The following is a 25499-nucleotide window of genomic DNA, read 5'->3' as shown; positions in this document are numbered from 1 at the left end:
ACAAGGGCAAATCCCGTCTGCTCTTTGCTAAATTTTATTCTGCCAATCCCAATATATGGAGCATGCCAGAAATGATATTTTTTAAAACTTTGTGTTTTGATTTGGCAACTTATACTACTTTTTTTTTTTTCCTGGCTGAGATGACTTTATTTGGTGATGTTATTTTGATTTTTTTTCCGTTCAGATAGGTAATAAATTCTCTCTTGTTTATCCCTAGCAGACCATTTGAGATGGAGCCCTGCCTTAAACCCCACACCACTACAATAAACAGTGCTGGTGGCTCTTGCTGGCTGGCACAGGAATGATGAGCAGGCAGAATCCAGCTCAGTATTTTGAATTTGAGCTCCACCTGTGGCTTTGGTTGTCACTGAGGCTTTGTTTTCATCCTTTCCTTCAAGTTGGTGAGGGACAGCTGAAGGCCAAACCAGATGTGGTTAAAGCAAGCTTCAGCTTTAGGTAATTCTGAGGAGAATGCAAGAAATTTTTGGAGTGGATCCAGCACTCAGAGTGCAGGCCTTAAACTTCATTTTCAGTAGTGTTTGTATCTATATTAATAATATAATGGATAATTAGCACAGTTATAGATTATAATTTATAACAATTAATATAATCAATTATTATTAATAGTATTAATTAATAATATAATTGATAATTAGCACAGTTATAGATTATAATTTATAACAATTAGTATAATCAATTGTTATTAACTATATTAAAATTATCATCATCATCATCATCATCATCATCATCATCATCATCATCATCATTATTATCATTATCATTATCATTATTATCATTATTAAATAATATAATAAATTGTTGTTAATATTATTAATTAATAATATAATGGATAATTAGCACAGTTATAGATTATAATTTATAACAATTAATATAATCAATTATTATTAATAGTATTAATTAATAATATAATTGATAATTAGCACAGTTATAGATTATAATTTATAACAATTAGTATAATCAATTGTTATTAATGATAATTAATAGTGTAATTGATAATTATCACAGTTATATATTATAATTTATAATAATTGATTATACTTATTTATAATAATAATAATTTAGTATTTATCCTTAAAATAGTCATAATAATGCAATAATATAATTATGATAATAGCAATAATACCAATACCAATGATAATAATGATGATAATAATAATGATGATAAAAATAAAAATAATAGTAATGATTATAATAATTATAATAATGATAACAATAATAAATTGATATTTATCCTAAAAATCTAACCAAGCTTTTGGAGTGGCCTGACAGTGTGGGGCAAGGCAGAAGAGCCACTTGGCCACCTCCACTCTGGCAAATCCACAAAGAATTCAAAGTGGTGGGAAGCAAGCTGGGAGCAGTTCAGTCATCAGTTGCATGCAAAGAACTGTTTGGCAAAGCTTGTGGTGTTCTGGGTGGAATCACCTTCCTACCGGGCACGGTTTTTTTGGGTTTTGTAGTCTTGTCCACAGCCAGTTTGAAAGCTGTGTCCTAAATTCCTCCCCTTGAAATTAAAAGGAATTCTCAGCCAAAGGCTGGACTCTGTTTTGGAGGCCTTTTCCAACCTAAATTATTTTGTGATTCCCAGTGTTCAAATTTGTGTTGTTGGTTGATGTGAAAACATCAAATATTTGAGGCTCTATTATTGCTGGTATCCCTCAGGTAAATGTACAATTTGTAAGCCAGGGCCAGAGTGACTCTTTTCACTAATTTAAGCCAAGTGCAAGTTTTTACAGAGAATTAAAAAGCAGGGGTTTAGTCCCTCTGCAGCTCTGCTGGATCTGTAGGAGAGGTGCATCACTGGGCGTTTCTCAGAATGGTTCTATAAAATCCATCAGTTATTTTGTTTTCCTTAGAGGGTTTAAAACCTTTAATTTGGAAGCTGGTAACTACCTCAGAGTGAGCTGTCTTTGTGACCTCTGTAACCACCAGGAAGATGGGGCTGTCGGGATTATCCTCCAAAATATCCCAAAATATCCCTCTGTGGGACAGAGGGACAAAATGGGCCCTGGCCCAGTGACCTGCTCTGTGCCACAGCCTGGTGGTGGAATCCCCCTCCAGGGCCTTTCCCAAAATCCTCCAATATGACCACAAAAAGCCCCCAAACAACCAAAAATCCCAAAAAACAACACAAAACCCCCCCAAAATCAAAACCAATAGTACTTATAAAATATATATCTTAAAATATGACATAAAAATATATATGATATATAAACTATATTTAAGATATAGAAAAATATAAAAATGTGAATATATAAATACATAAAATATAGACAATATATTTATATATTTTAGATGTTATAAAACATGTATAAATATAAAAACATGTTTTATATAAATATAGGAATATAGTTATATGTTTCCCTTCCCAGTCAGTCTTCCAGGAAGCTTGGGGCAGCTTGGGCTGAGTCCCAGGTTTTGGAGGTGCAAATAACCCAAATTCTCTCTGACTTTCACATTTCCATGCTCCCCCCACAGAGCTCTCTGGAGGAAACGTGGTTGGGGTGATGCTGCCATTCCTCCTTCCTTCCCTCACTTGCCAAACTGGATTTATTTTAAATGGGACTTGGGGTGGTTAAACAGCTGCCTTTGCACTTCTCTGTTTTCAGGAGGTTTGTTTTGAAAACTGTGGGATTTCTTATTCAACATGAACACAGCAACACAGCTCACAGCCTTAAATCCACTGCAGGGACCGTGGAAGTTTTTTAAACGCAAGTTTTTTAAATCACAACTTCACCACGGAGCAATCAAATAATGTCTGCTTTTCTGGCTGAAGTGAGAGAAAATAAATATGCAGAATTTGAGCGGCAGTGGGGTTTTTATTTTCATTTTCTCTTTCTGAGGCGGTGTTTTGGGGGGTGATTTGCATGAGTTTTTGGTGTTTTAGTTTCTCTTGGTTATGGTGGGGGAAGTTTGCAGTCCCTGGGAATCCCAGGCTGAGCGAGCAGAGGGTGGAATTGTTCTGCTTACTGCGTGAGGCTGGGATCTGTCGTACAGAAAAAGACCTGGAACCTCATAAACTCCAGCTTGGGATTATTATCCCAGTCCACCAAGCTCTTGCTCCGAAGGCTCGGCAGTAATGAACTCGTCATGTGTGGTTTTGCTTTATTAAAAATGTATGTGACTTTTTGAACTTGGAAATAACACGCGCACACACGCTAGACAAGCCTTTGCTGTGCTATCACAATCTGGCCTCGTTGTGCTATTTATTGTTTGTCTGGCTGTGAATTTGCTCTTTATGTGTGTTTAGTTCTTTCATGTTCCCTTTAAAGGAGCTCCCACTCAGCAGCTCACGAAGCACAGACATCAGGGGTTGAAAAGAATGGCTGTCTGTCCCTGCAGTGCTGTCTTCCAGAAAAGCTGAGAGGAATTACACATGCAGCTCCTGTGGAATGAAAATTGGGCACTTGGTATTTAATAAACAGAGATTTGCTTATCATATAAAAAGTAGGAGACTATTGTATTTGCAGAGACCCTCGTGGCAGGAAGGAATGATGGATCTGACTCCATGTTCTCAGAAGGCTAATTTATTGTTTTATGATACTATATTATATTAAAGAATACTAAACTAAACTATACTAAAGAATACAGAAAGGATGCTTACAGAAGGCTAAAGAGATAATAATGAAAACTCATGACTCTTTCTAGAGTCCTGACACAGGCCCTGATTGGTCAAAGAGTGAAAACAACTCACAGCAGAAACCAATGAAACAATCACCTGTGGGTAAACAATCTCCAAACACATTCCAAAGCAGCAAAACACTGGAGAAGCAAATGAGATAAAATTGTTTTCCTTTTTCTCTGAGGCTTCTCAGCTTCCCAGGAAAAAAATCCTGGGTGAAAGGGTCTTTCCAGAGAATGTGAATGCCACAGGAGACTGCTCATTGTTTTCATTTATACTCCAGAATTGCTCAAGATTTGATTTGGAATTAGTTGTTTGGGGTTTTTTTTTTAATGCAGTTTTTATCTAGGCTGTGAAATGTCCTATTAAAATGTTCATTAGTGTTTCTTTTCTGGAGCCCCATTGGATAAACATGAGCAAATGTTTAGTTTTGTCTGTTTTTACAAGTGACTTTGATCATTTCACCATTCCTGCAGTTTTCCACTGAGCTAACTTTGTATCAGCCAAATTTCTTTCTAATTACAGAATTCTTTTCAAGGAAACACACGAGACCTTCTTTTGTCTGTTGATTGTGTGGAAAATTGGAGAGAGAATAGGGCACTTAGGGAAAAAAAAAAAAGGCATTCTTGGGCCAGGTAGATTTATTATTTGCATTTATCATAAAAATCTAACCAAACTTTTGGAGTGGCCTGACAGTGTGGGGCAGGCAGAAGAGCCATTTGGCCACCTCCACTCTGGCAAATCCACAGAGAATTCAAAGTGATGGGAAGCAAGCTGGGGACCAGTTTAGTGTTGAGAGCCCATGCTCAGACAGGGTTATTTTTTCAGTTCTGTTCTCATTTTACACACCAGAATTCGTCAGTGGGATGGGGAGATCTGGTATGTTCTTAAATATATGATGTCACCAAACCTAATGTGAATAAATATGTATTTCACTGCCAGGCTTTGGGGGGAAACTGATGAATGGAAAACTGAAATCTCGTGGCTGGCTGAAGAGCAGGCCCTCCTCAGCCCTTCCAAACCAGTAGAATTACTGCATTTTCTCAGTAAATCTTAATTGTTTGATCCTTGTTCTGTTCCTCTTGCTGTGTCATCTGATGAATGCCATGAATTAAATATAGTACATTCATTTAAACCACCCACAAATAGTCCTTCCTCCCTATCTCAGCCCAGCCAGCTTTAAAAATAAGTGCTATGTGCTTTTATTTACCACATCCTGCACCGCATGACACTTCCAAGGATGGAACCAAGGAGAGCACACAGCAGTGCTGTTCCATGATTGGAAATCAGATTACAGATTAGAAAGCCCGGAGGGACCACTCTGACCAGATAAAACAGTGCCCTGGAGGCCAGAAGGCTGTTTTAATTGGGGCCAGTCTAGAAAGAAACATCCAGTCTTGGCATAAACACTTCCAGTGATGGATGAGCCAAAGGATGCTTGGTACATTTGAGTGGGGATCGCTCTGGCTTGTGATTTTCCAGCTTTTTGGGAAGGGCAAGAGGTCTTCCATTCCTTGCCTTTGATAGATTTATCTCTCCCTTGAAATCCTGCCTCGGGAGAAGCCTAGATTTAGCTGGCCAGCAGGCCCTGCTAGGCTTGCAAGTGAAAAGTGCTCTAGTGGATGTTTCCTTCCCAGATTTATGCAATCCCTGTGGGATTAAGCTGTTCCTTGGCCTCCTCTGCGTGGGCTGGACAGAGCTCAGCCCATGAGCTTTTCATCTGCAGCAGCGCTTTCCAAAACTCCTCGTGTGTCCTCACCAGGGCTCCTTGCACTGCCTTTCTCTCACTGGATAAACCTGGTTGTAAATAATGTGAAGGTGTTTTTTCTGTGGCTGCTTTTCCTGTGCTATTCTCCCTGCTGTCCTGATGGTTTTTTTGGGGGGAGACCAAGAAGATTGTCTTCTTCTTACAAAAAGAAGTTGGTAACGTGGTCAAATTGAGGGGAGACTCTGCCTGTGATGTACCCTGGAAATAAAAACACAAAGAAAACACCATCTATGTGATGGTGTTTCAGCAGGCTCCTGGCACAGCCAGCATTCCTTAAACCTGGAGGCAGAAGCCTCCTTTCCTCCCTCCTCCCCTGCACTTGGTTTGTTTTGTTTGGGTTTGTTTGGTTTTTTTTCAATCCAGAGTTAGAGAGTCACCTTAAATTCTGAGGTGCTTTGACCATGTCTGGAAAATTAAATATTTAAAAAAAATTAAAAATATTAAAAATTGAGTATTTCCTGTGCTAGTGAGAGAAGCTGAAAGAATCAGGAGGCAAACATGCTCAGTGACACTGAGGATGTGGCCGGGATCCCTGGCTGGCCCTGCAGGATCTTCCCACAGTTTCCCCAGGGACAGGCAAGTTCTTTTGCAATTAACATAATTGACTGGGAAAGAATCCTGTTTGCCTCGGGGTAAGGAACTGTGGGATTAAACCTAGACACAGGAGGGAAGGCTGCAGAAGGACAGGAGGCTCTGGGAACATTCCTGCTCGGAATAGGTGCCCTCAGTATGTTTTACACACAGATTCTGAATTTCTCTGAGAGAAGAATGCTGAGGTGCTTTTTACATTTACCAGACTCTCTCAGTCTTGACCCATTTTACCAGCATATAACAAATTCTTGTCATAATGCATCATTTTTCTCCTTTTTTTTTCCTAAAAAGCAGGTAATTCTCTGATTTACTTTGGGTAAAACTTGGGCTCTGAAGCTGTGAGCAAAACTGACTTGGGTGAGGCCAGGATATTTGAATGAAAATCATGAAACATTGCTGACTTGGGATCTTAATTCTTCATGATCCACACCACAGATCTGAGCCACAGCTGAATTAAACCTCAGACCTTAAAGATCCCTTTTTAACTTTGCAGCCAGCAGTGATTCTGTGGCATTGCAGGAGGTGTGGGCACCTTGGAGCTTCCACCAGCTGCTGCTCCAGGGATTCCATCCCAGGAAAAAGGAGGGGTGGGATGGCAGGAAAGCCCCCCGTGCCCAGTGGGTGCCTGGTGAGCTCTGCACAGCCCATTTGTTGTGGAAGCAGCTCTGCTGTTGTGGCGCCTTCTTTAATTAAGGCTCTGACAGTATTTCCATAATAAACCATATTTTAAAAGGGTTTATTACTCAACTGTAAAATCTGCTGCAGCCTGGGACTTGGACTAGGAAAGCTTCATTCTTTAAGTGTTTTCTGAACTTGAAAAGCTATTTAAAAAAAAAAAGTATGACTGTAAAGAAATCTTTTTTTTGATCATATAGCTGAAATTTTTATTTATAAAAAGAAGAGTTTGCAGTCCTATAAACAATTGAAGTGGCTGGTGTTGACTGCATTGTTTAGGGTATTTTTAACCATAAAATATCCATTATGGTCATTCTGTAATTTGAATACTGATGCATCTCATTGTGTGTGTGTGTGATGAAAAGTAAAAAGCCTCACTTAGGGCTGGGGCTTTAGTGCTTGATGGATTTCAAACAGCAGAGGAGAGAATTCCTGCCTGTTAATAACCTTCCTGTAAATCACAACAAGTGTAGGAAGGGACAGTGTGTTAATGCCAAGCAAAACTGCAACTTCTCCACATGTTTGGGGTACACTTGTCCTGCTGTGCTCTGTTTGCAGCCAAAGGCCAGAGTCAGAATAACATCTTTTAATGAGGGAAGTGCATTATGTATGAACTAAGAGAGCAGACCAGGACATGATTTTTGAAAAGGATTTTTTTCCAGATAACTGGGCAGGTTTTCCTTGTTTTGTTGTTAATTTTTTTTTTTTTTGGTTGGTCTCTTTTTTTTTCTGGTTAGTCAGGTGAGAAAATCCCTGCAGTGTCCTGCAGCAAGGACTGAGCTGTAATTGATTTTCCCTTCTGAACTGGTTCTTCAGAGACTTCTGTAGGACCAGATCCTGTGCCAGTAGGATTTCAGCAGATTTCAGCAGATTTCAGTAGATTTCAGTAGGATTTCAGTAGATTTTCAGTATTTTCCTGGTGTTTTCATTTCTCCAGGAATAAAAAGGTTTTCCTGGTGTTTTTATTCCTCCAGAAGAAGTTTCCTCTTTTGGGTTGGCTATTTAAGTTGAAAAGCTCTGCTGTTACTTACTATGAATGTGATAACATTTAGCTGCTTATTCTGGATTATATTTAGACATACACAACTTGATCCAGGGAAGAGACCTAATACCCTGGAAGGCTGGACCACTCACTTAATGGGTTTTTGTTGCCTTTGTGACAATCCTGAGTTCCACAGAATGAAGGGATTTGTCAAAAATAAGTAGTTTCCAATCCTAGTTATTGAGACTGGGGCTGCAAGAGTTTTTTTCTCTGGCAGTTTTTGTCAGAGAGCTTTGATTGTATCATGCAACTATTCAAAACTAGAAATACTGTTTTTACAGCTATCATGATAATATTTTTCATGTGGTTACAGTGGTATCAGTTTTATTCTGCAGCATCTGGGGGATTTGGTTTTGGTTTGTTTTGTTTGGGTTTTTTTAATCCAGAGTTCAAGAGTCACCTTAAATTCTGAGCTGCTTGAGACCATGTCTGGAAGATTAAATATTATGTTTTCTATGCTAGTGAGAGAAGTTGAAAGAAATTAAAAAATCAGAAGGCAAACATGCTTAGTTTCAAATCTTGACCTGGGAGAAGCTGAAGTTTGATGATCATGGAATGGTTTGGGTGGGAAGGGACCTCAAAACTCTGGGCACTTTGAGTGCCCCCATTGCTCCCAGTTCCCCCAGTTCCCCCAGTGCTCCCAGTGCCTGCAGTGCCCCCAGTGCTTCCAGTGCTCCCAGTGCCTGCAGTGTCCCCAGTGCTCCCAGTGCCTGCAGTGCCCCCAGTGCTTCCATTGCTCCCAGTGCCTGCAGTGTTCCCAATGCTCCCAATGCTTCCAGTGCTCCCAGTGTCCCCAGTGCTCCCAGTGCTTCCAGTGCTCCCAGTGCTCCCCGTGCCCCCAGTGTCCCCAGTGTTCCCAGTTCCTCCAGTGTTCCCAGTGCTTCCAGTGCTCCCAGTGTTCCCAGTTCCTCCAGTGTTCCCAGTGCTTCCAGTGCTTCCAGTGCTCCCAGTGCTCCCAGTTCCCCCAGAACTCCCAGTGCTCCCAATGCCCCCAATGCTCCCAGTGCTCCCAGTGCTCCCAATGCTTCCAGTTCCCCCAGTGCCCCCAGTGTTCCCAGTTCCTCCAGTGCCCCCAGTGCCCCCAGTGTTCCCAGTTCCTCCAGTGCCCCCAGTGCTCCCAGTGTTCCCAGTTCCTCCAGTGCCCCCAGTGCTCCCAGTGTTCCCAGTTCCCCCCGTGCTCCCAGTGCCTCGTGCCCCGGCTGTCCCTCCTGCAGCATTCCATGCCTGGCTGCTGTCCTGGCCTCAGCCCTGGCCCAGCCCATCAGGGCTGTGATTTTGGGTACATCAGGGATGGGTCTCTGTGTTTCCTGGTCCAGGCTGTGCTGCAGGAAAACCAGAATTGCTGACGGGGGGTGAGGGAGTCACTGGGCTACCTTAGACTGGGGAAGTTGTGTTTGGGTCTTGGCTCACATCCAGGCTGGGGAAGGAGAGACATTGCTCCCCACAAGCCTGCAGGGTGAAGAGCTACTTCCTAATATCTAATCTAAACCCAATATCTGCTTTTAACCTTCCCTTCTTCAGTTAAGGGCATTCCCCCTTGTCCTGTCACTCCATTCCCATGGGCAAAGTCCTTTCCCAGCTCTCTTGGAGCCCCTCTGGGCTGCTGAAATGGCAGGAGAGACTTTGCACGGGTCTCACAAATTGTTTAAAGTTTGGAAGACTGTTCAGTCGGTGTCTTTTCCCTGACCTGCCTCAGGCCATCCCTTCTGAGCTGAGCCTGGTCTCTCAGATGACAATAAATCACACGTAGGTTCCCCTCTGGCCCTTCAGCAGAGAAATTCATTCAGGGTTTGCAGAAGCCAGCAGGGATGGGACACCTGTTAGTTAACCACCTGCTTTTGAAAACTTTCTTTCCAGTTGGTGCCTCTTGAAGTGTTTTTCTGGGGCTGGCTGATTCTCTCAGAGGTGGGAATTCTCTGTCTAGAGAAGTGCTGAGCCTCTCTAATTATCCCATCTCCCAGACATCTTTTCCTTCCAGCTCCTTTTTAAGGTCAGAATTTGTCATTTCAGAAATTCAAGCTCTCCTCCTCCTTGCTGCCCCAGCTTCCTGCATGGAAGGTCCAGATGATGCAGGGCTGCCCACTCAGGCACACTTTGTGCCATTAGCAAGTTCCCATTGCCATTTACTTAATTGTTTGTGCACTTTTAAACTTCTTACCCATCTCTGCAGGAACCCACTAAAAATACCCATGGGCAGCTCCTCACCCATTTTATAGGATCAGAGAGTCACAGGATGGTTTGGGTTGGAAGGGACCTTAAAAATCATCCCACTCCACCCCCTGCCATGGGGCAGGGACACTTCCCACCAGACCTGGTTGCTCCAAGCCCTGTTTGAGCCAGCCTTGAACATTTCTGCATTTATTGTATTTTTAGTGTGTTTTAACATCTCTCAGCTGCTGGTGGGCTTGAATAATTTTTCAGGTTGTGTTTTGTGTTGTCTCAGCCTTTTCTGAAAATGTGGAATGAGCTCTGAGCTTGCTTGGGGCTGGTGGTGGTGCTGAGCATTCAATTACAGAACACAGCAACTTTTTAAAGTTATTATAGGGATTTAAGTTATTCTGCTTTCGGTGGAGAGATCTTTTATGGTTCTGCTGTTCAGAAGAGTAAATAAAACACACAGAGCATATTTGGGAGGAGAGCAGCAGCTCTCTGGATGCTTCTTGTCAGCAGTTGCAGTGGAAATCTTTAAAGAGACTTTCAGACATTTAGCACCAGCCAAGGCAACTTGAATTCCTAAACCGCGTAATCGAAAATAAAATTCCCTGCCAGTTCAGTAAAAGGAGCCATCCCATTGTTTCTTCTAAGCTCAGGGAGACAGAACATCTGGCATGGGACTGCACAGAAGTGTCTGTTAATCTCAGTTTTGAGCCTTCCTTCTGGGCTGCCTCCCTCTGGAAACCTCAGTTCTGTGTTTTCCTCCTTTGGTTTGGATTTCCATTACTTCATTTTTCACTTGCTTTTTGAAAACTCTTCTCTAAAAGTTTGAAACTTTTTTTTGTTTGTAAATCCATCACCTCTACTGTATATTTTGTTGTCTTTTCCTCCTGTCTTGTTGCCTTGCATTTAAAGTTATTTTTCCTCTGTACACACTGCCTTGGTTTTCTCATCTGCCCTTTTGCTTCTTTCCCTGCTCCTTTATCCAGTCCCAGTTTTTCCCTTTTCTCTCCTGCCTATCCCTTTGTATCCACTTCGTTTGCAGTGCTGGAACACATCAGAAATTATGTTTTCCCCTCTCCCTTGCCCTTTTAGTTACTGAAATATGCACATAAGAATTCAAATGGGCTTCTAAAAATAGCAAAAGGATAAAACTGTTTGTTTCAGCTTTTCAGTCTTTGCTTTATTAGAACTTCTGGCAGGAAAGGTCCAGAAAGTCTAGAACTAATTCAGCTGCAGGGGAAAAAAAAAATTTAAAAAAAAAAAGGCAAAAAAAAGGGAGCAAAATAAATCCTAGAAAGAAATATGGCCACAATTAATTTGTTTAAAAACCATCCAGAATAAAACAAAAGCCCCAAATTTCAGGTGTGCTCTGTCTGTGGACAGTGTCAGTGTGGCATGTGTAATCCAAAGTGGCATTTTATAGCCTTGATTTCTGTCTCTTGATTTCTGTGAGGTTTATTATGTTTTTCACAGTTCTGGTAGTTCATATGGACTTGGTGTGGGTTTAAAAAAGGAAAGGTTTGTCAGGGCCATTTTTAGAGGAGATGAGAGTCATGAAAAGGGTAAAAGATGTGATGGATGAGAATTTCTTCCTGCAGGAAATGTCTGTCCAGGCTGGCAGTTGTGAAGTCCTGGCATTTTCCATTGTCCAAAAGCTTCTTCTTCCCCAGCAAGAGGATTTGCTTTGTAAGACTGCTTAGATAATTCTCAGAGGAAAGTAAATGGATTTGATTTTTTTTATTATTATTATTATCATCCTGTACACAATATTATGAATGTTAAACTTTAAATTCCATCCAAATTTGGATCTGTGGATGTTTGTGACGTGATTATGAAGATCCCCAGCCCTGTGATGCTCGAGTGTTATGTAGTTTTATCTCGGGATGAGGATTCCTGAAATTGTGTGTCCCAGATTCTCCTGGACTAATTATTACAGTGCAGAAACCTCCTAAAAATAAACTTTCTTATTAACTACTAGGTTTTATAACAACTTTTCTCCTCAGAAGAGTTGTATTTTCCTCTTTTCCTCTTGAAAGAATAAACTTTATGGCTTTATTTCTTCCCCATAAGCCCCTGAAGAACTGGTAAGGCAGACAGGCACAAAAAAAAAAAAAAAAAAAAAAAAAAAGAAAAAGAAGTGTTTGGGGTGAATTAATTGAGACAGGGAGCTATTGGATGTGATTAGGCAAAAGATGATCATCAGAAAGCTTCTAGTGTCAGGTAGTGGACTTTTGTGTTTGCACAGGCACAATTGTGGTGGATTATATGAAGGAAATATTTGTTTTCTCTGGTGATGAGGAGGGAAATGAGTGTTTTGCCTTGTGTCACCTCTCTTATCCCCTGCTTTCTTCCCTTTAAACCTACTGCACCTCCCTCCTGCTTGTCTTGCAGGTGTTGACAAACCAAGCTCAGCTCTCTTGGCTGTGTCTTAGCAGGATGAGAATTTACCCTCTGAAATAATTTGTAAGCCTTTGGAAGCTTGAAAGCCTCATTGGGAGTTTAAATTACATTTAAATGGATTCAGTGCTTCAGTGATGAGATTTCTCCCAACAGTAGAAAATCACAGACTTCCTGCAAATATCATTTAGTTTTTTAGGGGTTTTTTTTGCAAATATTTACGTGTGATTTGTCATGAATTTTCTAGCACCACCAGCATGTCCCTGTGCCAGTGTCTTTCCTCCCTTTCTCTCTGGTGACTTTGTCATCCTTTTGCCTTTCACATGTTCCACAGCAGGTGGAAGGAACAGTGGGATTTGATATTTTGTGAGTTTCCAGCTCACCCATCCAAGGGAGAGCACAGAACTTTATCAGATGGGGGAAAAATATTCTTGCTGCTACTCTGCCCTCCTGGGGGGCTTCAGGATTGTCACAGAGAAATAGAACTTTAAGGAATTGGAAGGACCTTAAAGCCCATCCAGTGCCACCCCTGCCATGGGCAGGGACACCTCCCACTGTCCCAGGCTGCTCCAAGCCCTGTCCAGCCTGGCCTTGGGCACTGCCAGGGATCCAGGGGCAGCCACAGCTGCTCTGGGCACCCTGTGCCAGGGCCTGCCCACCCTGCCAGGGAACAATTCCTAATTCCCAATATCCCATCCATCCCTGTCCTTTGGCAATTCGAACCCATTCCCTGTGTCCTGTCCCTCCATCCCTTGCACAGAGTCTCTCTCTGTGTTTTTTGTCAGCTCCTCCAGGCCCTGCAAGGTCACAATTTGGTCACCCCAAATCTTCTCTCCAGGCTCAACAATCCCAGCTCTCTCAGCCTTCTATACCAAGACTGCCTTCAAACCCCTTTTCTCTTTGGGATTTGTTCTGTGCTGCATTTTTTCCCCCTTTCTTTGCTTTCATACTGGTCTGTGCTTTCCTGTGGTGGAAGCAGGATAGATTGGGTAGCTGATAAGGTATTTCCTGTAAGGAATCACCTCCATAAGGGGATCATTCTTTGCAGATTTAATAAAAAAAAAACCCCATACTAAATCCTATTTTCATTTGTACCATTCATTTTGCATCTCTTAGGGAAGTCAAGTGTCCAGCTTACTTAAAAATTGCAAAATCCCCATCAGCATGCACTGAGGTTCTGGTCAGAAGGGGGTGGAAATGAGCAGAGCTGGTAGAGGACCCATCTGAGGATGGTAAAATACAGAGGCAACTTCAGGCCAAACCCCTGGAAGGAGGAGAAGCAGCCTGGAAGCATTTAAGCTGAACTGTGTGACAGATAGAAACTTTTGATATTTATTAATAATATCAAAAAAGGGAGGCTGTTTATGATGAATTGAGAAAACAAAGCTTAACACTGAGAATGAACAGTAGAACAGGCATCCAGAATTTCCCTACAGATGTGCAAGGTCATTTAGTTCCCCAGCAAGCATTTTTCTTCACTAAGTAAGGCAGCAGACAGATCCTTCAGTGTTTAACACAGCCTCTCCTTACCAGCAAAAACCACATGGGAACCACAGCTGGACTGTCAGGGAGGAGGGGATGGCAGCAAACCTCTTCTTGGCTGTGCCTTCCACTTCAGCTCTGCCTTTTGAGGAGGAGTGGGATTGGTGATTCCCACAGCATCAGGAGGAAGAACATCATCATTCAGTTTTAGCAGCAGAAAAGCTGTGCCTGGGGAAGGTGGCCGTGGTGCAGGTCAGCGTGGGAGGAAAGGAGGTGGCTCCTGTGCAGGTTCCTGCATTCCAGGAGCTCCAGAGGTGCCATCCAGGTGGCTCAGAGGTAAAAATCCCCCAAAAGTCACCCCAATGGGGTTCTTTTCAAAGTTGAATGCACTTTCATTGACTTTTTATGCGCACAGCTCTACCCTGTGTATTCCTTCCTTCTGCTTCCTCCTGGTAATGAACCAGATGCACTTGAAAAAGAGAAGAAAATATGTTAATACCTCATCTTAAGTGGAAATTTCCAGAGGCCAGCTGAATCCTTCCTCAATAATTAATGCCTGAAAGCATTTTCCTCCAGTTCTTATTTAAATGGAAATAGCTTTGGTGTCTGATATTGTGAAGCTGCATTGCACTGCCTGGTATTGCTTTGCAGGGCTTGATGTGAGCTGGGAAACAGGGAAGGGTTTCCAGGAGTCTGCCTTTACTGGGACCTTGTGGGAGAATCCCAGTTGCTGTGTCCCAGCCCTACAGGCCTTTAGGGTCTTGCTGCAGCCCAGAAACCACAAACATCAGGCAGATCTGATTCAATTTATTTATGTGTTTCTTCTGCCTGAGTCACAGCACGGAGCAATAATCCAACCTCTTGCTTCATTGCCTTGAAAAGCTTTTAATGCTATTTCAGCAACTGGTGGAATATTTAAAGAAAATAAATCCTCCTGGCTTTATTATTCAGCTCAATGCTGTGTACAGTAGGTGAAGAAGTTATTTGCTAAATGTTTTATGATGGTGATTATGTAAGTAATGAGCTTTTACGTTTTGGCACCAGAGAGTACCAGAACTGTGTGTAGTACTTTGTAACTTGATGTAGGAAGGAAGCTTAATTTGCAAATTAATCCAGTTTCATCTTCCTGCTGTGCCCTGTCATTACAGAGGACTTAGAGGAGCTTCCTTCCTACATCAAGTTGCAGAGTAACTTCTGCAAATTAATTTGCAGATTAATCTGGGGGAAATGTGACAATGAGCTTTATTTTTATAGCCAGACTTTTCCAAGTCTCTTACCTCAAAGGTAAGGTCTTATATCTATGTAGAAATCCCTGACTAAATCAGATTTTCTCAAAGATGTTTTTGGTTTCTGTCAACATCAGTGCCAGCCACAGGAACTAGTGGGCTCTGTGAGAATAACACACTAAAAATGTGGTTTTGTATGGAAACTGGATTTGCAGTCCTGCTAATCTGCCATATGTATCATCTACATCTCCCTCTAAATGCTTACCAAGCAGGAAGTGGAGTGTACACATGCATTATATTTTTTATTTGGGCTTTATTGACTAATTTCTCAGGGTTCTTTCTAAGTGAATCTAATTTCCAGGCATGCCCAAAATCTCCTGGAAAAATCTGGGGATCTTAATTCCTTGCTGGAAGGAGTTACTCTGTACTGGAGGCTGCACAGCCAAACAAAACTGGAAGAAATCTCCCAGCTGAAATGTGGGCATTTTGAACCATGGCAGGACTGGCTTCCTTTCCCCAGGCAGGTTGTGCTGTAACCACAGGAAGGGTCTGGATGGTGAGAAACACTCAGTTATTGTCTTCTCCTCTAGTTCTACTTGCTTATAAATGTCAAATCCTGTTCCTCCCAGGGTGGAAGCTTAGCAGAGGTTCATATTTTCGACTGTCATTAATTTTGGATCTAAACCATGGTTGCAGTAACCCATGGGGAGCTGCATTTCCATGCTGTGGTGTGTGGGCATTGCACTACCAGATTTTGGGTTGAGAGTCAGCCTCTGCCCTCACAGCTCAGTCCTCCAAATAACCAGGCTGAAAAGTTATTTTCTTCATGAATACAAACACAAGGAAATGTGAATGTGGTGTCAGCATGTGCATTGAACACCTGAGAGTGAGCATGCTGGCTGAAGAGAGCAGTGTGGAGCTCCTTGGCTGGGTGTAATGCAGGGTAAAAATGTGGAATCGGGGATGGAGGATAGTGGTTTGCCAAATTAAAAAATTGAATTGTCTATTAAAAGTAACAAAAAATATTATTGCTTTGGATAACAGAGCTGGTTTGTTGGTTTTTTTAAAATATGAGTTGAGCATTGAAGTGTTTGGCAAAGATGCCATGGAGCTTCTCCCCTCGTTCCTCATCCCTCCTCTTTTCTTTTTAATTTTTTTAAAATGTTTTTGTCCTTCCTGCAGGAGCCAGGAGTGGGTGGCTCTCAGCCCCTGTGCCAGCTTTGCCCCTGTTCTAGGAAAGGTGCAGTTCCATTTCTCTGTTTGTTCAGAAGTCGCCTTGACCTCGTGGGTTTGTGCAGGAGACGAATGGAAATGTTTCTTGTGAAAATGCAAGGTTTTAGTTTAATACTGAGTGAAATGCTGAGGACAAGGAGCAATGGCCATAAACTTAAACACAGGAAGTTCCACCTCAACACGAGGCAGAACTTTTTTCGATGAGGGTGGCAGAGCTGCCTGGGCAGGGTGTGGATCCATCTCTCTGGATCCATCCCAAGCTCACCTGGAAGTGCTGCTGTGTCACCTGCTCCAGGTGACCCTGTCTGCACTGGATCATCTCCAGAGGTGCCTTCAGCCCCAGCTCTCCTGTGATTCTGTGAATTCCCAATAATCTCATCAAGAGCAGCTGGTGGACAGTTATGCAAGCTTAGTTCTCAAAATCAGAAACTTCATAAAAAACTACGTTGTGCTGCCTTTTTCTCCCCCAGCATCTCTTTTCCTCTTCATCATCTACATTTCTAAATGTGCTTTCCTTCATGTGCCACAGACTTGAGGTAATGAAGCTTTGTGCCAAGTGAGCCAGGGCTGCTGTGATTTGAAGTAATTATTTAGGTCCTTATTGTTGCAAACACACACAGGGGTGAGGGACGTGCTGGATCCCAGCAGGATTATTCCAGCAGCGGGAAGAATATCACAGCAATAACTGTATTTAGTGACCATTTCAGTGCAGGCACGGCCATGGCTGGCTTTAACTGTTACGCTGCCTTTTTAAAAAATAAAAAAACCAACAAATTTCTGAGCTGTTTGATAAGGCAGCTGGATTAAAACCGGAGCCTTTCCCACAACCTCTGCTCCCTCCTACGCAGAGCGCAGCAGGAACAGGCTGCGGCCAGCGCGGTGGCACAGGGCCAGTGGCATGGCCACTGCTGAGAGCGTGGCCTGCAAGGGCTGTCCTTTGTCCCCACGCAGCTGGGGAGCTCAGGGCAGCAGCTCCTGCCTCTGGAGAGGTCTCTGCTGGGCAGGGAGGGGTGGCCGTGCAGGGAGGCGTTGGTGTGTGAAGGTTGTGACAGTGTGCCAGCCTGTCACCTCCCGAGCAGAGCTGTGGTGATGGAACCCAGGATGTTCCTCTGGCTGCCCTGGAGGGCTCCAGACCCCGGCAGGGGGCTCAGAGACCTTGGCACAGAGTCAAAAACACCTGTACCTTTGATTTTAACCCATGGAGAAAATCACCAGCTTTGTGTGAAGATGTAAAAGTCACAAGAGTTTAAGTAGACTGATAGTGAATTTGTCACAGGATGAGAAAGTAAAACTTTGGGGTTTTTAGAATAGGGGTTCAAGAGGCAAGATGGAGGAATCTGGACGTGTCCTGTCCTTCTTCTTCTCGTCCTCCATCTTCTGCTGTGATGGTGACACTTTGGATTGGTTTAGAGGCAGACTGTCTAACATAGGTGATAGGCGATAGAAAATTATTGTAAATAAAGTACACATAGTTCTTAGTGGCAGCAGCTCCTGCCTCTGGAGAGGTCTCTGCTGGCCAGGGAGGGGCGGGCGTGCAGGGAGGCGTTGGTGTGTGAAGGTTGTGACAGTGTGCCAGCCTGTCACCTCCCAAGCAGAGCTGTGGTGATGGAACCCAGGATGTTCCTCTGGCTGCCCTGGAGGGTTCCAGACCCCGGCAGGGGGCTCAGAGACCTTGGCACAGAGTCAAAAACACCTGTACCTTTGATTTTAACCCATGGAGAAAATCACCAGCTTTGTGTGAAGATGTAAAAGTCACAAGAGTTTAAGTAGACTGATAGTGAATTTGTCACAGGATGAGAAAGTAAAACTTTGGGGTTTTTAGAATAGGGGTTCAAGAGGCAAGATGGAGGAATCTGGGCATGTTCTGCCCTTCTTCTTGTTCTCCATCTTCTGCTGTGATGGTGACACTTTGGATTGGTTTAGAGGCAGACTGGCTAACATAGGTGATAGGTGATAGAAAATTATTGTAAATAAAGTACACATAGTTCTTAGTATAAAATGTTAACACCACCCCAAGGGTGGTCAGCGTGCCATGAACCAACCTGCTGGACAGAGCTCAGCAGGTCAGACAGAGAAAGTTATAGATAAGGGAAAATAAACAACCTCGGAGAGCAGAACCGATGCATCTCGGCTTCTTCTTTGGTCACAGGGCTGGGGAAAAAGAGACTCTTTAATACCTCAGGAGCCATTCCAGCAGCACTAAACCCGAGACTCTGACAATAAACTGTCCCTGCAGATATTATGTGAGCTGCCCATTCTGCTGGGTGAATCTCTGGAGATCCCTCAACTTGATACCTGAGCTGAAAATATCTCTGTAGCCGTTTAACCACAGTTTCCTTTTCAGCTTTTAGAGCCGTGATGGTCACTGGGCACTCACAGATGCCCTGTCAGCAGCTGAGGCTGAGTGATGTGTGGGGATTTGCTGCAAGTAAAATCTTAAGCAGAGCAGTCTAAGGAAACCACAAAACCTTTTGAGGCATAGGGTCAGTGGTGGGGTTAGTGAGGGCATAGCTGTGAGAGTGGCAGGTGGTCACTGAAATCAAGTGGGACAAAAAATGAAGAAGGTGGAGGGTTTCAGATGCTGGAAGCTGCAGGGTGGCTGGGCAGTGACAAAGTCACAAAGTTCAAGCCAGGTTCTAATGCTATTCCTGTCAAAATGGAATTATTAGAATAAGAAGTTTACAGTGAAAGAAGTTAAGATGAAAAAGAGCCATCTTCTCCTGAAGTAAAAAGTCCAGCATCCTCATATTTTGCAGTTTTAATAGCACTTTCATTCCTTCAAAGTACTGCCAAAGGGTTTTTTTTTCCTTACTGCTTTGGTGGCTGGTCATGTCTATTAGCTCTAGATTTAGTCACCTTGGCAATACCTTAATAAGTGATTTTGAGCATTCTAGGCAGTAGCTGCTGTGCACTAAAGCAGAAGATAGTTCTGGCTGTTTGTTACCCTTTTTTGGAGCTGCTGATTGTCAGGGTGCAAAATCCCCTCTGCCACTCGGCAAGACTGGCTGGTGGAACAAAGTGAGGGTTTTCCCTCTCATCCCTGGAAGTCTTTCCAACCAGGATCTTGGTTCCTCTGCCCAAGTTTGCCCACACGCCCTTGGGGTCATGCAAGAGCTGGCTCCAGGCGTCCCAGCTGAGCTCTGATGTCATGGGGTGACTTCACGGGGACCTGAGTCCCCACAAGCTTTTAGCAGTACTGAATTAGCAATAGTGAAACTTTCCAAAACAAGTGTTCTTTTAAATACACCTCGCGTTGTAGCATCTGCTTTTCCCTGCAGCCCTGCAGTGGTTTCTCCCGGCCCCCAGCAGCCTGAGCCCTGCACTGAGCCCTGGTGGCTCTTGCCCATCTCTGCTTGCCCAAAGGTGCAGTTTGGGAGCCCAGCCCTTGCTGGAGCCTCTGAGAATTGCCATGAGCTGCTGGTGAGGGATGCACTGGGCACTCCTGCAGTGCCTCTCTGCAGAGCAGGGTGGCTTCAGACTGCCAGAGGGCAGGGATGGATGGGATTTGGGGAAGGAATTGTTCCCTGGCAGGGTGGGCAGGCCCTGGCACAGGGTGCCCAGAGCAGCTGTGGCTGGCCCTGGATCCCTGGCAGTGCCCAAGGTCAGGCTGGACACTGGGGCTGGAGCAGCTTGGGACAGTGGAAGGTGTCCCTGGGACAGTGGAAGGTGTCCCTGCCCATGGCAGAGATGATTTTTAAGGTCCCTTCCAACCCAAACCACTCTGTGATTCTGTAACATTGCAACCTCCTCCTGCACTTTCTGGCAGAAAGAGTAAAAAAGCCCAGGGTGAAACCGTGATCGCCCCAGTCAGTTCCTGGCTGCTGGAGCAGCTGGGTTTATTTTTGCCTCCCTGGCTCTGTGGTGGGAGGTTGGGCTCCCTCCTGGATGGCACGGTGCCCGTGCTCCCAGCCTGCCAGCTCCAGCCTTGGCTCTGCTCTGTGCTGCTGGCCCTGATGGCATCTCTGGGTCCTCTCCTTCCCACAGCGCCAGGGAGGCAGCGAGGTGACATTAAAGCCCTGGAACAGCAGATAAAAGGCCCTGGCTGTATTTATTGAGTGTTACAGATAAGTAATCCACTCTGCTGTCAGTGTCTGCAGAAACAGCAAATAAAGTATACATGGCCCTTGCTTTGATGTGATGAAATCTCCAGAGGACACTCACTTCAGTGGCGCTCGCAGTGCAGCTGTAGCTGAGGCTTGCAGTGGAAAATACAAGATTTTCATGTCTTCATGCATTGCTTTAAAAATATCACTATGGCTGTGTGCTGGGCAATTCTGTGTTCTGAAAGCTAGGGTTGTTTTGTTGGTTTTTTTTTTTCCAAAATGTTATTAAAATAATCTTAACCGTTTTTGTTGGAAGGGGAAAAATTAATAGTTATTTTGTGGTTTCATACCCAGCGTTAAAACAACAGTCTGGTTTTCATTTAAACCAATAAAAGTATGGAAATTCAAAATGAAGGTTCTCTCCATGTCCTTAGATCAACTTGTTGGCCTTGCTGAAATGCATAATGGATGGAGCAGGGGAAAAACCTCAATCCTACAACTCTTAGCTTTGTTTTTGCACATAGCTCAGCTTTTTTTGTTGCTGGATTTCAAATCTGACGTCACTTTCTTGCCTGTCTTCTCAAGCTATAAAAACTTCCTCGATTTGGTAAATGTGCAGCTGCTTAGAACCCAGTGAACCACAGATTTTTTTTTTGGTTTTTTTTTTTGAAGAACCTGAGCAGTAGTGAAAGAAATTAGTTGGCAAACACGCATCAGTAATTGAATTAACGCACTTTCAAATTTTGGGGTGTAAAGCTGACTGTTGGGGATGATGGGTTTTAGTCAGTTCTGGTTTATGGTGTGGTCAGAAAGAGACCAGAGGCACAGCTGGGGCACAGAAACCCGCAGCCAGCCCCAGGGGAGCAGCCCTGGGATGGGTGCTGGGGGATCCCCATCCCCAGGGATGCCCTGGGACAGCTGCCCTGAGCCTGGCCAGGCCTCCAGGGCCCTCCTTGCAGCCTGCAGGTTCCCTCCCAGCTCTGGCTTAGCCTGGGACAGGGCAGGGCTGAGTGTGGAGGAACCTTTTTTCACAGAAAGGGTGCTCAGACCTTGGCAGGGGCTGCTCGGGGAGCTTTGCAGTGCCCATCCCTGCAGGTGTCCCAAAAAGGGCTGGAGGTGGCACTCTGGGCTGGGGACAAGGTGGGCATTGGCACAGGGTGGATTTCATGGGCTGTGGGTGCTCAGACCTTGGCAGGGGCTGCTCGGGGAGCTTTGCAGTGCCCATCCCTGGAGGTGTGCCAGGAAGGGCTGGAGGTGGCACTCTGGGCTGGGGACAAGGTGGGCACTGGGCACAGGGTGGATTTCATGGGCTGGCAGGGATTTTCCAGCCTCAGGGATGCTGTGTGAGCTCCTCAGTGTCTCTGGGGTTCACATGTCACCAGGTGAGCAGCCTGTCACTGTCCCCAGACACCTGCAGGCACCGGGCACTGCAGCGCCTGGCCTCAGCCTGGCTGTTATCCCATCTCCTCAAGGCTTGGAAAAATCACTTCTCCCCCAGGCTATTCCTTCCCTGGCCACTAGGAACGAGCTGCCCTGGCTGTTCACAGCCCTTGGATCTGGGAAGTGCCAGCCCTGGAGCTGCCTGCCTTCCCTCTTCTCCCCTCTCCTGGCCTGCTCAGCTGGACTCATTTCCTTCCTTCCTGCACTTCCCCACCATCCCCTCGGGCAGGGGTCTGTTTACACCTGACAAAATCTCAGTTTATGCTCAATCCAGCTGTGCAGCCTCCACCCTGCTGACCCCTGGCACCTCCTGAAGCTCTATAGCTGGTGAGGCAGCTCCATAAGGACATGGTGGGTCTCCAAAAAAGTGCTTCAGGGCCAGCTGGCCACCCCAGCTCTGGCAGCATGAATGTTGTGAAGGTTGTGCCTGCTCAGGGGCTCCCTGTAATGAACCTGGAGCACATTCCCACCCTGAGGAGCAGGGAAGCTCAGCTCCTTCATGGAGAATTTGGAGGGGGTTTTGTTCATGTCCCTTTCCCCAAGGGAAACAGAGTAGCCAGAGCAACCTGAACAAAGGGTGGTGTCCTAGATGGGATGTTACAACTTCACATTTGCTTGTTTATAGGACTTTTCTGTTCTTTTGAAGCACAGCAGTGCAGTGTGGTTGTTTGTGGTGGCTGTAAGAAGGAGCCTGCTGGTGATGGACACCTGGGAGCCCGGCTGGGCACAGCTCCTTCCCGAGAGGGGACAGGGGGTGGCTTCTGGGTGAGGTCTGTCCCTGGGCCGTGTTTCATGTGTTCAGCAGCAGCTCTGCTCCCTGGATGGGCTCCTGGGGTCTGCCAGGAGGAACTGGGACAAGCCCCAGGGAAGTCACTGCTGGAGCTTGGAGAAGAGCCCCAGGATATTCCTGGATGCTGGCACCACGTTAAGCTCATGAGAACTTGGGCCAGGGAACACTTCCAGCAGGGAGGGATGTGCAAGGTCCTTTCCTGCTGGCATCCTTTCCTCCAGGGCAGCCCTCCAGCCTGCCCCACAGCCCTGCTTAATCCCTGCCTTCCCCTCCAAGCCATGAAATCCATCCCTGAGGGCTGCAGGAGTTGCAGGGGAGCTGTGGGAGAGGATGGAGGTGACAGCCTGCAGGGGACAGTCCTGCCAGAGCCTGGGTCAGCCTTTGAGCAGCACAGAAATTTGGGAAGGAAGCCAGTGCCCTGCCTGGGGCGTGCCAGGCTGCTCCGGGCCTTTGGCATGGCATCCAGGAGCCCTGGGTCCCAGGGGAGGAAGAAAGCAGCGTGACCTTGGAGTAAATCCTCCTTGGAAAGATCTGAGTGCAGGGGTGAGAGGCAGCTGGACCCCTCAGCTCCTTCTGGGAGGGAGAAATGGAGAGGGAAAGGGAGCTTCTTCAAAGCCCTTCGTGCTCAGCCAGTCCTGCTTCCTCCACTGCCAGGTGCCTGTTTTTCCTCCTTTCCTCTCCCCAGCTTTTGTGGCCTGGTCAGTGCTTCCTTCTGCTCTCCCCATTTCTCTGTGTCCCCAGTGTATTTGTGGGGAAAGTGTGCAAAAAACTCCCCAAGTTTTTTCAGGGTTTTTTTTTCCCTTGGGGACATTTCAGTGTGGGTTTCTGGTGGGATTTGATGTGGAACCTGACTTGTGATCCTCTGGTGTGCTGGGCATTAAGTCAGGCTGGTGGGGAAGACCCACCAGGAGCCCCTGAATGAGTTTGGTCAGCCTGATCCACTGTGGGGTGGGGTGCTCCTTTCTTCATACAACACCAGCTGAAGTGTTGTCTCTGTGTGCTGCTCCAGCTCACAGGAGCCTTGGACATCCACTCAGTCATGGAACTGAACTCCACAATTAGGCAAGTTGGTGGATTTCCCTGTGCCATGAAATGAAATAGTATTTGGATGCTCACCGTGGGGCTAATGCTACTTTGTGCAGCTTTTTATGAAGATTACGAAATTGCAGCAAAAAGCAGATCTTGCTGTAATTAGAAGATAGAAGAGTTAATCATGGGGAGGAATTAGGATTCATGCTTGCTCTGAAATTTTCTAAACTGCTTTAAAATTACTTCAGCTGAAGGAGCTGAACTTCACTATGAACCTTTTGTAGGCTGAAGTGCAGTTTTCTTCATTCATTTGAATTGCAGCACAGAAGTCACAGGGCTCTTTTCCCCAGAGGTTCAAGAGGCTCTGAGTTCATTTTGTTGATATGTGAAGTCATTTTGGTGCTTGTCGAGCCATACAACCATTTACTTGATGTCCTTGAGGCAACCCAAGCATTTTATTGCTATTTATTCACCCTTTGAGACAAAAAGTCACCAAAATCATCAAAGTTTCAAGTCAGAAGCAACTAAGGGAGAGCTGGGAGATGAACCCCCAGCAGCTGGGGGAGGGTCGTGTGTGAAGGACACACTCCACATAATACACCATTAAAACTTCATGAAGAGGTGTCCCAGAAAAAAAAAAAATACTACAAAGCACTAGGCTTAATATTAAATTCTTAGTTTTAGCAGTCTGGTCATTTTCAGGAAGGAATAATCAGCTTAACTGCAGCATTCCCATATTTAATGTTCTGAGCGGAGAAGGGATTGTCTGATTTTCTTTCTTTTTTTTTTTTTTTTTCTCTTTTTCACAGTAATTAATGAAAGTCAAAAGCAGCAACTGGAATCTGTGAGCTACTCATCCCGCTACGCCCTGGGACTGTTTTATGAGGCTGGGACAGGGATTGGTGTCCCCTGGGCTGCTCAGTACATCACTGATAATCCCTGCGTACGCTTCATCTCCATCGATAACGAGAAGCGCAATATAGGTCAGTGCTCCCATTATTTCCCTTAAACACAGCCACAATGGAGGGTGTAGAGCATGAGAAATGCTGTTTAATTGAGTGTTGCTGCTCTGAACAGAGCGAGTGTTTAACTCCAGGCTGCAGCGGATGGCGTTTCATGTCACTGCTGGCCTGTAGTGAAGCACACAATGAGAGCAGGCCGGCCCTCGGAAAATCAGCCCCCAGCACATGGTTTATGTTACTGCGTTTATAAAACCAGTGTCAGGGGATTGGAGACTTCAAAATGTTGCTATTCCAAGAAAGAGCAGGGGTTCCTTTGTTTAAACACTCGCCAGTTTGTCTCCCGTCACCCGTTACTCCACAACTCCTGCTCTTTCCTCAAGGCTTGGAGGCAAGAATGACTGGGATAACTGGAGCTGCTCAGCCCAGTTCAGAGTTAGCCAGGCTGCTCTTGTCATCAGGGAGAGCCCCTGCAATGGCTGCACGTGCTTGGTAGGGCTTGGAGAATATCCCCCAAGACAGAGCCTTCTCCAGTCTTTCTGGAGGATGGCAGCTGAGGAAGTGTGTGTTTTATTTATTAAATGTGTTTCACCTACCAGGAGTGGGGTGGCATAGAATAGCTCAAGAGAAAACACTTGCAGACCAGTTAGAGTCACCAGCATGGTTTGGCTTGCAAGGGACCTTAAAGACACAAAGTTCCACCCCTGCCATGGGCAGGGACACTTTACACCTGTCCAGCCTGGCCTTGGGCACTGCCAGGATCCAGGGGCAGCCACAGCTGCTCTGGGCACCCTGTGCCAGGGCCTGCCCACCCTGCCAGGGAACAATTCCTTCCAATATCCCATCCATCCCTGCCCTCTGGCAGTGGGAAACCATTCCCTGTGTCCTGCCCCTCCATCCCTTGTCCCCAGTCCCTCTCCAGCTCTCCTGGAGCCCCTTTAGGCACTGGAAGGAGCTCTAAGATCTCTCCAGAGCTTTCCCTTCTCCAGGCAGAACAATCCCAGCTCACTCAGCCTTTCTTTGTAGG

The 25499-nt window shown here is 45.2% G+C and overlaps 1 protein-coding gene across 6 annotated transcripts in view; it reads left to right on the top strand.

The window, feature by feature from the left end:
* Positions 1–25499, top strand: part of RNLS (renalase, FAD dependent amine oxidase) — a 67465-nt gene that overhangs the window by 19807 nt on the left and 22159 nt on the right. For 5 of the 6 annotated variants that reach the window (XM_039703712.1, XM_039703710.1, XM_039703709.1 and 2 more), the window contains exon 5: positions 24323–24496. The exons of the other annotated variant lie outside the window; for it this stretch is intronic. In XM_039703712.1, coding sequence (XP_039559646.1) covers positions 24323–24496 — 174 coding nt within the window. The remainder of the gene's footprint in view (positions 1–24322; positions 24497–25499) is intronic. 6 annotated transcript variants of the gene reach the window in all.

Source organism: Passer montanus, unplaced genomic scaffold, assembly GCF_014805655.1.
Source record: "Passer montanus isolate IOZ18808 unplaced genomic scaffold, ASM1480565v1 scaffold167, whole genome shotgun sequence".
Classification (NCBI taxonomy): Eukaryota; Metazoa; Chordata; class Aves; order Passeriformes; family Passeridae; genus Passer; species Passer montanus.
This window is presented reverse-complemented; position numbering and strand designations above follow the sequence as displayed.